The sequence below is a fragment of the Oncorhynchus keta genome, chromosome 28, assembly GCF_023373465.1.
Source record: "Oncorhynchus keta strain PuntledgeMale-10-30-2019 chromosome 28, Oket_V2, whole genome shotgun sequence".
In the NCBI taxonomy this organism is placed as follows: domain Eukaryota; kingdom Metazoa; phylum Chordata; class Actinopteri; order Salmoniformes; family Salmonidae; genus Oncorhynchus; species Oncorhynchus keta.
The window spans coordinates 33928281-33945120 of NC_068448.1; the positions used below are offsets into that span (position 1 = coordinate 33928281).

The 16840-nt window shown below is 40.7% G+C and overlaps 1 protein-coding gene across 1 annotated transcript in view; it reads left to right on the forward strand.

Moving 5' to 3' along the window:
• Positions 1 to 16840, forward strand: part of LOC118361079 (forkhead box protein J3-like) — a 94816-nt gene that overhangs the window by 59835 nt on the left and 18141 nt on the right. The window contains exons 5-7 of the mRNA XM_035740827.2: positions 4620 to 4703; positions 9919 to 10020; positions 13190 to 13312. Coding sequence (XP_035596720.1) covers positions 4620 to 4703; positions 9919 to 10020; positions 13190 to 13312 — 309 coding nt within the window. The remainder of the gene's footprint in view (positions 1 to 4619; positions 4704 to 9918; positions 10021 to 13189; positions 13313 to 16840) is intronic.

The window sequence follows — 16840 nt, forward strand, 5'->3', positions numbered from 1 at the left end:
TTGAAGGTGGTGCAATTGCTGACACATTTTGCATAATGCCCCTCATTAAACATATAGGTAAACATTGTTTCAATGACTGAATGGCCAGACTGAATCAGTGAAGTGTAACAATGGTGAAACAAAAATGACATGTTCAATTTGGATTCCAGGCTACCCTTCTTTTTCGGTTTTTACCAATATTGTTTTGACCAAGGAGTGTTGAGCTCCGCCATAGGGATATGAACTGTTTGAAAAATGAATCAACTTAATAATTCAACTGGAATCCTCGGCCGAGGCCTGTAGTTGGACACATAGAGGTTTTCACCTGATTTAGCTAGACTTGGACCTGGCCAGAGCCTAAACTCTGGGGGTAACCACTGTATAAAACAAGGGTAGCAATACATCTCTCTTGTTACTGTGATTGGCCACCTTAGAGACATAAATATAGCTAAATCATGTATGTATTCACATTATCAACTTGTTTTGGGTTATGAGACTGAGTGCGGATAATCCATGTGTGTTCCTATTAGGGCTGTCAGAGTTAATCAGTTAACTCAACTTTTTGTCATTTTAGTGCACCATTTTTTTTTTCAGAAAGTGTTCAAAACACTGAAAACATCAAAAATACACTGTTCAAAAAAATAAAGGGAACACTAAAATAACATCCTAGATCTGAATGAATGAAATATTTTTATTAAATACTTTTCTTTACATAGTTAAATGTGCTGACGACAAAATCACACAATTATTAATGGAAATCAAATTTATCAACTCATGGATTGATTTCACGGAAGTGTGATTGACTTGGAGTTACATTGTTCGTTTAAGTGTTTCCTTTATTTTTTTGAGCAGTGTACATTATCTATACAGCTAAAAACAATGCAATGTCAAAATAAGATGTCATTGAAGTTAGTGCTTTATCAAGTTACCAGATGTTGCATAAGTGATAACTTATAAATGCCGCATGAGCTCAGTTCAACCCCATCAAAACCCAAAATATAGGTTTGTTTTACTCCGAACTTTGTAAACCATGTAAATGTAAAGAAACACTCTATAGCCTCAAAACATGGTTAAAACCGTAATTTTGATTTTTTTTTTTAAATGTACATGTACAGCATGTACAGCATGGTCAGGCCCTGCATCCGTAGCTCTGTGTATGAATTTGAGAATGATTACATTTCTCCAGGTCCATCTCAGCTTTTTACCAAAACAGAGGCGGGTTGCCTGCTTTGTTATTGTTTCAATTAAGGACTCTAGCTTTAATTGTAAATCATGCCATTGTTGATGAGATGCTTTTTTCAATAAAGCTTTAATTGAAAATAATGCCTTTGTTGATGAGATGCTTTTGTAATTAATTAGGCTATTTTCTCTTGAACCATATGGTTTATCCACTATACTAGAAACTATTGTAGTGTAATATAGAACATCACCATCAACTGGGTGTCACAATTTTGTTTTGTGGAAATGATCTAACCATTATGTATGTTGGTGGAAATCTCCATCAACTGAGGATGAGGGGGTCTCCATTATGTAGATGTGTAAAAATGATGTTGAATATTTTAATAATAAACTACATTTATCTATCTGACTCCATTACTATGTGAATGCTATAAGCCTATAATCGTATCCAGTGCGCATAGCCAAGGTTGCGAGCCTTGCATCACCCCTCGGAATACTATGAGATGCACATGTCTAGGTTTACCGTTATGCAAGTATAAAGAGGATAAGGAACAAGGAGATAATATCTTGCAATCATTGTCTTAGCATTCAATTATTGCGTTAACCTTAGCTCAGATATGCACAGAGAGACTGAGTACACAGTGCATTTGGAAACTATTCAGACCCCTTTCCACATTTTGTTACGTTACAGCCTTATTCTAAAATGGATAAGAAAATGTTTTATCAATCAAGACAGAAATCTACATGACAAAGCAAAAACAGGTGTTGTATACATTTTTACAAATGTATAAAACAAAATGGATTTAAGTGTTCAGACCTTTTACTCAGTACTTTGTTGAAGCACCTTTGGTAGTGATTCTTCTTGGGTATGACACTACAAGCTTGGCAAACCTGTATTTGGGGAGTTTTTCCCCATTCTTCTCTGCAAATCCTCTCAAGATCTGTCAGGTTGGATGGGGAGTGTTGCCGCACAGCTATTTTCAGGTCTCCAGAGATGTTCGATCTGATTCAAGTCTGTGGTCTAGCTGGGACATTCAAGGACATTGAGACATGTCCCAAAGCCACTCCTGCGTTGTCTTGGCTGTGTGCTTAGGGTTATTGACCTGTAGGAAGGTGAACTTTCGCCGCAGTCTGAAGTCCTGTTTCTCATGGTCTGAGAGTCCTTTAGGTGCCTTTTGGCAAACTCCAAGCGGGCTGTCATGTACCTTTTCACTGAGGAGTGGCTTTCGGCTGGCCACTCCACCATAAAGGCCTGATTGATGGAGGTGGTTGTCCTTCTGGAAGGTTCTCCCATCTCCCCAGAGGAACTCTGGAGCTCTGTCTCCCCCGATTACTCAGTTTGGCCTGGGCGGCCAGTTCTAGGAAGGGTCTTGGCGGTTCCAAACTTCTTCCATTTAAGAATGATGGAGGCCACTGTTCTTGGTGACCTTCAATGCTGCAGACATTTTTCGGATACTCTTCCCCAGATCTGTGCCTCGACACAATCCTGTCTCGGAGCTCTACTGACAATTCCTTCGACCTTATGGCTTGGTTTTTGCTCTGACATGCACTGTCAACTGTGGGAACTTATATAGACAGGTGTGTGCCTTTCAATGGAAACAGGATGCACCTGAGCTCAATTTCAAGTCACATAGCAAAGGGTCTGAATACTTATGTAAATAAGGTATTTCTGTTTTTAACATTTTTATACATTTGCTATTATGTAAAATTAAAAAAAAAAACTGTTTGCTTTTCATTATGGGGTATAATGTGTAGATTGAGGGATTTAAAAAAATAAATTTTAGAATAAGGCTTTAACGTTACAAAATGTGGAAAAAGTGAAGGTGTCGTGTTACAGCCTGAATTCAAAATGGATTTTGAATTTAAAAAAAAATACAAATCCACTTTGACTTTATGGGTTATTGTGTATAGGAGAGTGATACAAAATCTCAATTTAATCCATTTTGAATTCAGACTAACACAACAAAATTTGGAAAAGGTATGTGAATACTTTTTGAAGGCACTGTACAAGTGATTTTTTTAAATTTCACCTTTATTTAACTAGGCAAGTCTGTTTAAGAACAAATTCTTATTTACAATGACAGCCTACCGGGGAACAGTGGGTTAACTGCCTTGTTCAGGGGCAGAACGAAACCTATCCTTTGGTGTGACTTTGATAGTGAATCTATTTCGTTTTCTAATTGGAGATCTTGCAATAGTAATTTTCACGATAGCAGGTTGGTAATAGTCAGTGACAACTATCAAAGCTAAGCAGGGCTGGGCTTGGTAAAAACCCTGGATAAGATACCAAAGGGTAGCTGTACGTAGATCACTGCTCCAGTAGGAGGTGCTGCCCAGCCTATTGTTTTTTTTTCTGTGCTGGATATAACATTGAAAATCTGACGTTTTATAGGTACAAATTGAACATATCGAGTGCTTGGACTATAAGGTTCTATCAGCAAAAAGATGATTCTGAGATAATTGGCTTTAATATTCTGAACCCTAATTGGTTTTAGTGGTGTCATCTATTTTTATATTGTTTTGTTTTTTTACTTAAGAACATGAATTGGGGTAGTTGGAGTAATATAAAGGTAGGAAACATTGAAATTTGGTTACTCTAAACAGGACCAACCTTTTTATGTGCATACATAAAGTACATAAAAACTGTAACTAGAGGCCTAATGGAAAATTTGTCTGTAAATTTACCAAATATCAACTAACAAAATACACTAGACAAGGTGGGATCGTTTTTGTGTTGGTTAAATTCATTATGTGAGAGATGGCGGTGGAAATGCATTTATGCAAATATTGATATAATAACCATCATGTAAAAGTAAAGTTGGAGTCACACGATGATATATGTTGTGTGGTCCCGCGATAATGTGATGACTTGGAAAGCATGCAGTTATTTACTCTACAGATTAAATAAATGATGAACTTCACAGGGTGGTGAAAGTGCACAGTGATGAGCTTGAGGCTCTTTCCAATAAATATTGATGGTCTTATTCTGGTGACATGATGATCGATTCTTGGCTGCCGTTTGACAAAAATAATACAAATAAAATTGTCATGATGTAGGCAAGCCTACCCGCATTGTATACAGTATGCCAGCTGTTGGCTAGAGTGCACATGCCAAGACCAGAGTGGGCACATTCGCTATGTAACGCACACAGTTTTTTGTGACAAAACCATCAGTAGAGTTGAAAATGGCTGCAAACCTATTTAACTTGTATTCATTATTCAATGCATGAATTAAACCACAAACGTTATATTTAGGTGCACTACATCATCACACAAAGCCTATTATCCACAACCAATTAATTTGATGGAAACACATCTCTGTTGGGAAAATATAATTTTCACCCTCAAAACAACATTTGACTTTTTTCAAATCCAATGTATTTTCCATGTAAATACAACATTGATTCAACCAGTTTCTACCCAGTGGGTAGTGTTAATATCTTGTTTGTTTTGGTTTCCAGGGGTCTTACTGGGCTATAGACACCAACCCTAAAGAGGACACACTACCCACCAGACCAAAGAAGAGGCCGCGCTCTGGAGAAATGGTGAGTACTGGATTTCAAATTAGAGTGGACCAGGTGATCCCAAAAGACCGGTCATCAGGGGTCAGGACGAAAGCAACAGCTTCTGACACCGCTGAATTTTCCTCACATGGGCTGACATACAATTTACACTGATCCTGTTAACGGTCATCTGCGGCTTGCACAAATGGAGCATATATACACTACCAGTCAAAAGTTTGGACACATCAGCTCATTCAAGGTTTTAAAAAAAACTATTTTATACATCGTAGAATAATAGTGAAGACATCAAAACTATGAATAACACATGGAATCATGTAGTAACCAAAAAAGTGTTAAAACAAATCAAAATATATTTTATTTTGAGATTCTTCAAAGTAGCCACCCTTTGCCTTGATGACCGCTTTGCACATTCTTGGCATTCTCTCAACCAGCTTCACCTGGAATGCTCTTTCAACAGTCTTGAAGGAGTTCCCACATATGCTGAGCACTTGTTGGCTGCTTTTCCTTCACTCTGCGGTCCAACTCATCCCAAACAATCTATATTTGGTTAAGATCAGTTGATTGTGGAGACCAGGTCATCTGATGCAGAAATCCATCACTCTCCTTCTTGGTCAAATAGCCCTTACACAGCCTAGAGGGGTGTTGGGTCATTGTCCTGTTGAAAAACAAATGAATGTCCCACTAAGCGCAAACTAGATGGGATGGCGTATCACTGCAGAATGCTGTGGTAGCCATGCTGGTTAAGTGTGCATTGAATTCTAAATAAATATCCAATAGTGTCATCAGAAAAGCACCCCGCACCATCATACAGATTTCCACCAGTCTAATGTCCATTGCTCGTGTTTTCTTGGCCCAAGCAACTCTCTTCTTCTTATTGGCATTCTTTAGTAGTGGTTTCTTTGCAGCAATTCGACCATGAAGACCTTATTCATGAAGTCTCCTCTGAACAGTTGATGTTGATATGTGTCTGTTACTTGAACTCTGAAGCATTTATTTGGTTTGCAATCTGAGGTGCAGTTAATTCTAATGAACTTATCCTCTTCCATTCCTGTGGCAGTCCTCATGAGAGCCAGTTTCAACATAGCGTTTGATGGTTTTCGCGACAGCACTTGAAGAAACTTTCAAAGTTCTTGAAATTTTCCGAATTAACTGACTTCCATGTCTTAAAGTAATGATGGACTGTTGTTTCTCTTTGCTTATTTCAGCTCTTCTTGCCATAATGTTTTTTTTTTACCAAATTAGGGCTATCTTCTGTATACCACCCCTACCTTGTCACAACACAACTGATTGGCTCAAATTCATTAAGAAGGAAAGAAATTCCACAAATTACCTTTTAACAAGGCACACCTGTTAATTGAAATGTATTGCAGGTGACTACCTCAAAGCTGGTTGAGAATGCCAAGAGTGTGCAAAGCGGTCATCAAGGCAAAAGGTGGCTACCTTGAACAATCTCAAATATAAAATACTTTTAGATTTATTTAACACTTTTTTTGGGTTGCTTATATGATTCCATATGTGTTATTCCATATGTGTTATTCCATAGTTTTGACATCTTCACTATTATTCTAGAATGTAGAAAATAGTAAAAATAAAGAAACACTCTGGAATGAGGAGTTGTGTCCAAACTTTTGACTGGTACTGTATACTGAACAACACTATAAACGCAACATGTAAAGTGTTGGTCCCATGTTTCATGAGCTGAAATAAAATATCCCAGAAATGTTCCATATGCACAAAAAGCTTATTCCTCTCAAATGGTGTGCACACATTTGTTTACATCCCTGTTAGTGAGTATTTCTCATTTGCCAAGATAATCCATCCACCTGACAGGTGTCAAGAAGCTATTTTATATCAAGAAGCTATTTTATTTCAGCTCATGAAACATGGGACCAATACTTTACATTTTGCATTTATATTTTTGTTCAGTGTATATAAGAGACGATAATCAATTGTTCCTCGTCAGATCAATATAAATGTAACAAATTCCTAAACAAATTCTAGGCTACCGTGTATGGACATTGAGTTTTGCATTCTATGCTTAATGTAAAACGTCTCATGATCCTGTCTCATTTCGGCCAACAGTTATCACCTAACTACTTTGAGATGGTGATATCATGCTGTGAAAAGTCACGTCTCTTCTGCCCCTATAGAATTAGCACTATACCACTGGCATGTTGGAGTCCCTGAATGAACACGGTGCTGCAGCTCACTGAGCCCTGAGCAGCAGCAAGCCTACTCTCCCCCTTCGCAGCTACCACTGCCCTACCCATCACCACGGAAACAAAGCAGGCATAGAGCGCCAAAGTGCACAATCATCACAGCCCAATGAGAAGAGGAAGAGGGGAGGGCAAGCAGAAGAGAGAGGGAGGGGAAGAACGGAAGGGAGAGGGTGAGAGCGACAGGAAGGGGGGAAAAAAGCAAAAGAGTGAACGAGAGGGAGTGAGAATGGAAAGAGGAAAGAGCAGGAAGGAAGAGAACAAGAGAGAGAGGAAGAGGGAGTGGAGAGAAAAGAGGTAGGGTATTCTAGGCTTCTTTTCCAGTTAATTAACACACAAGGCCCTAGGCTTCCGTAAAACATTTTCTTCTGGGTTTTTTTTTTATCACAAACATTAATTCAGAACCTAGTCATTTTTTATTACGCGTAAGCCCTATGACCCTTTTAGTACGCTTCGGTTGCATTGCTGGCAGATTTGCAAGAGTTGTCAGATTGGCTCACATAAATATAGCCGTCTTTCACTGTCAAAAGAGTGTGTGTTCCATATTAGTTCTCTAGATCTATTGGCAACAGACAAAGCATTTTAGTATGTGGTTTTCAATGCAGTATAGTGCATTTGGAAAGTATTCAGACCCCATGTCTTTTTCCACATTTTGTTACATTACATCCTTATTCTAAAATGGATTAAAAAGTATTTTTTCCCCTCAATCTACACACAATACCCCATAATGACAAAACAAAAAACAGATTTGTAGACATTTTTGCAAACAAAAAATGTAATATTACATTTACATAAGTATTCAGACCCTTTACTCAGTACTTTGTTGGAGCACCTTTGGCAGCGATTACAGCCTTGAGTCTTCTTGGGTATGATGCTTGGCACATCTGTGTTTGGGGATTTTATCCCATTCTGCTCTGCAAATCCTCTCAATCTCTGTCAGGTTGGATGGGGAGCGTCGCTGCACAGCTATTTAGAGGTCTCTCCAGAAATGTTTGATCCAGTTCAGGTCCGGGCCCTGGATGGACGACTCAAGGACACTCAGACTTGTCCCGAGCCAATCCTGCGTTGTCTTGGTTGTGTGCTTAGGGTTGTTGACCTGTTGGAAGGTGAACCATCGCCCCCGTCTGAAGTCCTGAGTGCTCTGAAGCAGGTTTTCATCAAAGATCTATCTGTATTTTGCTCTGTTATTTTTTCCCTCAACCTGACTGGTCTCCCAGGTCTCACATGCTTCACTGTAGGGATGGTGCCAGCGGCATTCAGGCCTAAGAGTTCACTCTTGGTTTCATCAGACTAGAGAATCTTCATTCTCATGGTCTGAGAGTCTTAAGGTGGCTTTTGGTAAACTCCAAACGGGCTGTCATGTGCCTTTTACTGAGGAGTGGCTTCCATCTGGCCACTACCATAAAGGCCTGATTGGTTGAGTGCTGCAGAGATGGTAGTCCTTCTGGAAGGTTTTCCAATCTCCACACGAGGAACTCTGGAGCTCTGTCAGAGTGACCATTGGCTTCTTGGTCACCTCCCTGACCAAGGACCTTCTCCCCCAATTGCTCAATTTGGCAAGGTTGCCAGCTCTAGGAAGAGTCTTGGTGGTTCCAAAGTTCTTCCATTTTAGAATGATGGAGGCCACTGTGTTCTTGGGGACCTTCAATGCTGCAGACATTTTTAGGCTACTCTTCCCCAGATCTGTGCCTCGACACTATCCTGTCATGGAGCTCTTCGAACAATTCCTTCGACCTCATGGCTTTTTTTTGCTCTGACGTGCACTGTCAACTGTGGGACCTTGTATAGACAGGTGTGTGCCTTCCCAAATCATGTCCAATCAATTGAATGTACCACAGGTGGACTCCAATCAAGTTGTAGAAACATCTCAAGGATGATCAATGGAAACAGGATGCACCTGAGCTCAATTTCGAGTCTCATAGCAAAGTGTCTGAATACTTGTGTAATAAGGTATTTCTGTTTTTGATGCACATATCATAGCCATTGTTTGTCTGTAAGGTGAGTAGTCCATCTAACTGTTCTTCTGTGGTATATAAAGTGGTCAAATAGCAAGTCAAATGTTGTTAGGGCCGAGGCACCAACTATTCTTTCTTGTAGGCATACAGGAGGACTAATTCATCTCTCCTCATACACTCTTGAATCAAGCCATTCTTCCCAAATACACAGACCTCTGTCATGGATCTTGCAACTCTCTCCCCTCTTTTGGAGTTTATCATAAATTAAAGTTGCATTGTTGCAAACCAATCCTCTTTCAGTAAGCAGTTTTGGGAGCCAGGCAAGTGAGGGTAGACAAAATGGTGAAAGATACATTTTGTGTCTGTAATAATTATTAATATTATGTTATGGTTTACTGTAGACTATACCAGCTCAATATTATATGCTATCTATCCCATCAATGTTCTGTGGAGCAGTGTTGTAAAGTACTTAAGTAAAGATACTTAAGTACTTTACAGTTTTTGGGGTTATCTGTACTTTTACTTCTACTTAAGTTTTACTTCGATACATTCCTAAAGAAAATAATGTACTTTTTATTCCATACATTTCCCTGACAACCGAAAGTACTTGTTATATTTTGAATGCTTAGCAGGACAGGAAAACTGTCAAATTCACATTTATCAAGAGAACATCCCTGGTCATCCTTACTGCCGCTGATCTGGCAGACTCACTAAACACAAATGCTTTGTTTGTAAATTATGTCTGAGTGTTGGAGTGCTCCCCTGGCTAAAAAACAAGAAAATAGTGCTGTCTTGTTTACTTTATGTAAGGAATTTTAAATTATTTATACTTTTACTTTTGATATTTAAGTATATTTTAGCAATTACATTTGATATTTAAAACCAAATACTTTTATTCAAATGGTATTTTACTGGTTGACTTTCACTTGAGTAATTTTCTATGAAGTTATCTTTACTTTTACTCAAGTATGACAATTGGGTACTTTTTCCACCACTGCTGTAGACAGAGACCAAGAGACAGCCCTCTCCCATCCCTCCCTTATATTACTCTGTCCTGTTCTCCAGGCCTCCACCCCCTACAGCCTGGAATCGGAGTCCCTGCGAATGGACTGTATCATGTACGGCGATGCCTCTCCCACTCTGGCAACCAACACTGTGACTAACAAGGTAGTTGTCTGTCGTAATGACATGCAAACCCATACACCTTTGTTCAAGGTAGTGATATTAATGGCGCCCATCTTTATTGCCAACCCGCACACAATTTGAAGTCAACGTATGCTGGTACGAAAAACTACCTTAAATTAGGCAAAAAATAGGTTTCCAGTTGGCACATTGTGGGCGAGGAGAGAATCTCTATAGTAGTAATAGCCTACTATTTTCCTCTTTCTGGTAGCGCTCCACTTTTTCCTTTGATACCAACGGTGAGGAAAAGGGGTAGGGAGAATGAGCTGTTTGCCAAATACATTTTCCCAAATTGTATGTGTTAGTCAAGCACATAACTACGTGTTGTTTTGTAGTTAGCTCCTTAGCTACGTCGTTATTATGCGTTTAGTCAACTAAGCAAGAACACTTTGTTACCCGCACATGCTTTGATCTCCACAGCGGTAGTAGGCATTGACGAGCAGGGAAACGTGTGTCGTTGTGTAAATGGAAACCGACAAGGCATACAGAGATGCGCTAATACCGTCCTTCACAGAAAGTTATGATAGGCCTACTACTGTAATAGTTTATGTTAATTAACCCAACTCTAATTAGCATTTTTTTTAATCCCCATTAAAAGCTGTCTGTTTGTGCTAAAGATATGTTTTTTTTTATATATAGGATTTGAGTCCATGGCGGAGTAGTGTGTTACTGGTGGTAGGCTTTGTTACTTTGGTCCCAGCTCTCTGCAGGTCATTCACTAGGTCCCCCCGTGTGGTTCTGGGATTGTTGCTCACCATTCTTGTGATCATTTTGACCCCACGGGGTGAGATCTTGCGTGGAGCCCCAGATCGAGGGAGATTATCAGTGGTCTTGTATGTCTTCCATTTCCTAATAATTGCTCCCACAGTTGATTTCTTCAAACCAAGCTCCTTACCTATTGCAGTTTCAGTCTTCCCAGCCTGGTGCAGGTCTACAATTTTGTTTCTGGTGTCCTTTGACAGCTCTTTGGTCTTGGCCATAGTGGAGTTTGGAGTGTGACTGTTTGAGGTTGTGGACAGGTGTCTTTCATACAGATAACAAATTCAAACAGGTGCTATTAATACAGGTACCGAGTGGAGGACAGAGGAGTCTCTTAAAGAAGAAGTTAGAGGTCTGTGAGAGCCAGAAATCTTGCTTGTTTGTAGGTGACCAAACACTTATTTTCCACCATAATTTGCAAATAAAGTAATTAAAAATTCTACAATGATGAAAATTACAGGCCTCTCATCTTTTTAAGTGGGAGAACTTGCACAATTGGTGGCTGACTAAATACTTTTTTGCCCCACTGTATATGGGCTGCGTCGCAATCTATGTCGCTAGTGTCGGCCTTCCGCACCTGTGTTGTCAGTCCAAGAGACATCCCTAAAATTGCTCTTCTCAGGAAAACATTTGTAGCGGGTGCGAACTGTTTGGCCTACACGTTGGTTTTCTCTGTTTGTTCCACGAACCCCACAAGCCCCACGGGACTCGTTTGAAGTTGTTTCCACTGATGTGCCAACTTCTGTCTGGAGCATCAAACCGTTTGGGCAACAAACTAATATGACCCCACTATGGAAAGGGGAGACTCACGACAGATACAAGCGTCACGGAACTCGTCTCAAGGTAACCCGGTTTAAAAAGTGAAGGGAAGTATGGAAGTAGTTTTGTGCCAGCAAAAAAATGTGATTAAATATGTCAATTTTTGTGGGGATAATTTATTAGCCTTCTTATCTTCTAGATATAGGAACAACACTTCAAAACCTTATTCCTTATTGTTTCATTTTTGAATGTCTGTTTTGCCATTTATGATTGTGTTATTCAATGCATTTCTATGGGCTATAGCAGTAAAGGCCAAATTCAATATTTGATCAATGAATTATACCTACAGGGGTCCTAAAATTCTACATCAAATACCTAAATGATCCATGGTATGACCATCTTAAAATAATCCCATATGTTAGCTTCATAGAACCCCTCCCCAAAGGCTTTTTAAGGGTTAATCAGTTCACAATCTGTATCTAAATGTCAACAGTAGGCTGCTAATGATGTGATAATCGTTAGTTTACCAATGACAACAAGGCATGTTGAATAAATGGTAGCCTAGTAGTCAGACCTAACTTGATGCATTATTTCAGGGATGGAGATCTGAAACCAGCTCATATAGGCCTAGTTCAGTTGTTTCATATTCCAAATAGCCTACTGTAAACTAGACTACTACATCCAGTAATTGAATTAGTCAGAATTTTCTCCCCAAACAAAATGAAGACAGTTTACTTTTTCACTAGACTATCCACATTAAGACACCTATTAATTAGAATAATCATTACCCCTAAGTTTAGTTTAGAAACATTTGAAAGTTTCATAGAGACCACCTCAATTTAATGTAGAATCAAATACTTCTGTGTTGGCTACATTGTTTGCTATAATTTCAATGGATACTTAGGGACTTCCCCAGAGTCAGATGAACTCATGGATACCATGTTCATGTCTCTGCATGTAGTGTGAAAGAAGTTGCTAACTAGCACTAGAGAAATTGCTAACTAGCTTTAGTGCAATGACTGGAAATAGCATGCTAGCAGATACCCATAGACTTCGCAGATACCCATAGACTTCCAGTCATTGTGCTAACGCTAGTTAGAATTGGCTCGCAAAACTACCTCTATCTTCCTTCATACTGTACACAGAGACATACAAATGGTATCCATGTGTTCATCTGACTCTGGGAAGTAGATAAATCCCAAAGTATCCCTTTTAGACTCTAGGTTTTTAGAAATGGCATTTACAGGTTTTTCAAATGCAAAATGCAAAATGCTCCAACCTCCTGAGGGGGGAGTTGACTGACCCCCTCCGTTCCTCCCCCTACCCAACCTTAGACCAGCACCACTTTGTCAGAAAATCCTAGGGAGAACCCTGATTTGTACATTTAAATGTATTTCTAGTTAGCTACTGAAGAGCAGAAAATTACCACATACCTATAAGTCTTATGCCAACATCAATATTAGGCCAAAAAAGTGCATTTGCCTTTGATTTGAGCAGTGTGGGTGCCCCCGCCGCGCTGAAGTGGTACTCATAACAATTCTTCAAACTTGGCAGGTCTGTTATTCCAGTAAGTGATATAAACATTGGCCATCTTTGTTCCAGTTGGGGATATTAACAACCACCATCTTTGTTCCAGGTAGTGTTGTACAAGACGGAGCACGAGGACAGCGACAGCCCCAGGAGCAGCCTCAATAACAGCCTCTCTGACCAGAGCCTGGCCTCAGTCAACCTCAACAGCATCGTGCACAGCTACACGCCGGTACGTCACGCACCTCACTTAATAACACTGCCGCAACAGGACGTTTCATGTCCAACGGGCTTGAGGAGAACGAAAGCTATACGAAGACTGACCCATGGGGCTCTTTATTCCCTTTTATATTGCTACTTTTAACCAGGACCCATATGACTGGTGAAGAGTAATGCACTATATGTAATAGGGAGCCATTTGTGGCAGAGAATAAGTGTTGTGTCAAATGGTAGAGGTAGGGAACATCTAAACCTGACTGCCTATATAGATTTGAGTGACCTTTGCTTGAAAAATTATATTTATTTTATTTGTCATTAGAAGTCTTAGTGGGAATCTGCCATTGTTGCTATTGGTCGACCTTTACTGCTGTACACGACTTCAGTCTTGGATCAGAGTGGACTTTTCCCAGCCAGTGTTTGCTGGCTCATTACTTCAGTGGTTATTGGGGCAATGCTGCTCATGTGTGTAGTAGGATGTCCCTTGGGGGTTATTTTAGATCATACTACATGGTGTCAGAAGTGGTTTTAAAATTCACATAAACGTGAAGGACGTACCAAGTAAATCATACATTCAGGCTGTTTCAAAGCAGGGAGGGAACAGTGTTGGAGATAAAACAGTGCATATCATTATTGTGCTAGCTAACGAGCAAGGACGAAGTTGCTGCTAAGCAACATGTTGCAAGAGGAAGAAGCTGGTGGGATTTCAGGGTTTGCGACTCCAAGTTCAACGGGTTCTGGCGCAAACACGGACAGGCCAGTGGCTAGTGCTGACGGATTTCGCATTAGTCCCCCGGAGAATTTTGTTTGTATGGATATTCAAAACTGTCCTAAATGGATCAGGCGCTTTGAAAGGTACAGAGTAGCATCAGGCTTAAACGTGAAAAATTAGGCATTTCAAGTTAATACACTGATCTAGTCTAGACTGGTGTGCAGGGATGGTGGTGGTCCCAAAATCCAATGGGGACATAAGGATCTGTGTGGACATGACTAAATTGAATGAGGCACTCTGCAGAGAGAGACACATCTTACCATCAGTGGAGCAGTTACTGGCTCAGTTGGATGGCTCACAAGTCTTCACAAAGCTGGATACCCGCTCAGGTTTCTGGCAGATACCGCTGTGATCAGAGAGTAGGGCACTCTCAACGTCTATAACACCGTTTGGCCGTTACTGTTTTAATGTTTTGCCATTTGGAATCGCTTCCGGTCCTGAGCATTTTCATTCAAGACTCATGTCCCAGCTGTTGGAGGGGCTGAGTGGCGTCATAGTCCACGTGGACGATGTGCTCTTGTGCGGAAGGGACAGGGCAGAACATGATGTAAGGGACAGGGCAGAAGGCTCACAGCAGTTCTGACCCGACCCCAGAAGACTGGCCGGACGACACTCAATGAAAAATGCATTTTTGCACAATCAGAGGTTTTGTTCTTTGGACACAAAATCAGTGCAGCTGGAATAGAGCTGGACCCAGAGAAGATCAGCGCCATCACAGATATGCCCAGACCCCAGAATGTGGCTGAAGTCAGGACCTTCTTAGGCATGGCCACATATGTGGGTAAGTTCCTCCCACAGTTCTCAGATACAACCAAACCTCTGAGAGTCTTACTAGCCAAAGAGAATGACTGGTCATGGGGTTACATGCAACAGGTAGCGTTTGACAAAATCAAAGGAGATCTGGCCTCATAGAGAGTGCTGGAGAAGGAGGCATTGGCTATCACATGGGCATGTGAAAGGCTCAGCCAATACCTTATTGGCCTGCAGTTTACAGCAGATACTGATCACAAACCACTGTTGGCTCTGTTAGGGACAAAAGCACTGGACGACTTGCCTCCCATAGTTCTGCACTTCTGCCTCAGATTACTGAGGTTCACCTACAAGATGGTGTATGTGCCAGGGAAGGCACTGATCACAGCAGATGCACTCTCCAGCACCCCAATTAAATGTCCCACCAATTGTGCAAGTTCTCCCACAAAGATGAGAGGCCTGTCATTTTCATCATAGGTACACTTCAACTATGACAGACTAAATGAGAAAAGAAATCCAGAAAATCACATTGTAGGATTTTTTAAATGAATTTATTTGCAAATAAATACCTATGATGAAAATTACAGGCCTCTCTCATCTTTTTAAGTGGGAGAACTTGCACAATTGGTGGCTGATTAAATCCTTTTTTTGCCCCACTGTATGTAGGACATGCGAGGGTTAGGTTAATAAACAGGCTGGAGCTAGAACCTCGTTGTCGCGTGTCCTTATTTTAGATCCTTCTGTAGCTCAGTTGGTAGAGCATGGCGCTTGTAACGCCAGGGTAGTGGGTTCGATTCCCGGGACCACCCATGCGTAGAATGTATGCACACATGACTGTAAGTCGCTTTGGATAAAAGCGTCTGCTAAATGGCATATATTATGTGAGGCTGTGTTATTGTTTGTCTGAGGCCACAGCTGTGTAACACAGTCACTACTCACACACAGCCCCTTAACTATTCCAGGTCTACCACAAACACTGTGGAAATACCTGGAGTAGGGTGGTGTGCATGAACACACTACTGAGGCGAGGGTTAAATTCGTACCTAAAGGGTTATTTCTTTGGGGAATTAACGGGTAGAGTAGAAACAAAACGGAACATTTGCTTTGTAAGAGCCTGTGTCTTACTGTTCATCACAGGGCATTTGGTTTGTTCTCCAGTGGAAACTAGAAACCACCTGTTTTCTCAACCTAATCCTTACCGGGCACCTAGGATTGCCACAAACGGTTTACTTAAACCAAGGCACTCCTGTGGCGTTGTAGCGTCTACTTTTTCATGGTCTGTAGTGTCGGCCAAAGCAAAGAACCCCAAAGACTTAGTCCACTATGTGCTATGGGTCAAATGTGGGTGCAGTGTGGGAACCAATACGGGCCTCTGTGACTGTGAGTAGACAATGTGGTCCTAACTGAATTCTATGCTTTAGTATCATCGGAAGAAAGTGCTAAAATGGACATAGAAAGGTATCTGCTAAAATAAAGGAAACACCAACATAAGTCTTAATTGGGTTTTTGGCAACGACGAGCCAGAACGGCTTCAATGCACTTTGGCATAGATTCTACAAGTGTCTGGAACTCTGTTGGAAGGATGTGACACCATTCTTCCATGACAAATTCCGTCATTTGATGTTTTGTTGTGATGGTAGAAAATGCTTTTTCAGGCGCCGCTCCAGAATCTCAAATAAGTGTTCAATTTGGTTGAGATCTGGTGACTGAGACAGCCGTGACATATGGTTTACATTGTTTTCATGCCCATCAAACCATTCAGTGACCACTCGTGTCCATTGTCATCCTATCCCCCATAGGATGACAATGGACACGAGTGGTCACTGAATGGTTTGATGGGCATGAAAACAATGTAAACCATATGTCACATGTCACGGCTGTGGTAGCCATGGTAGACAAAATAATGGCCTGCCCAGCATTTTTATAAATGACCCTAAGCACGGTGGGATGTTAATTGCTTAAGTAACTCCGGAAACAAACCTGCGTGGAAGGACCTAAACTCAACAAAAAAAGAAACGTCCT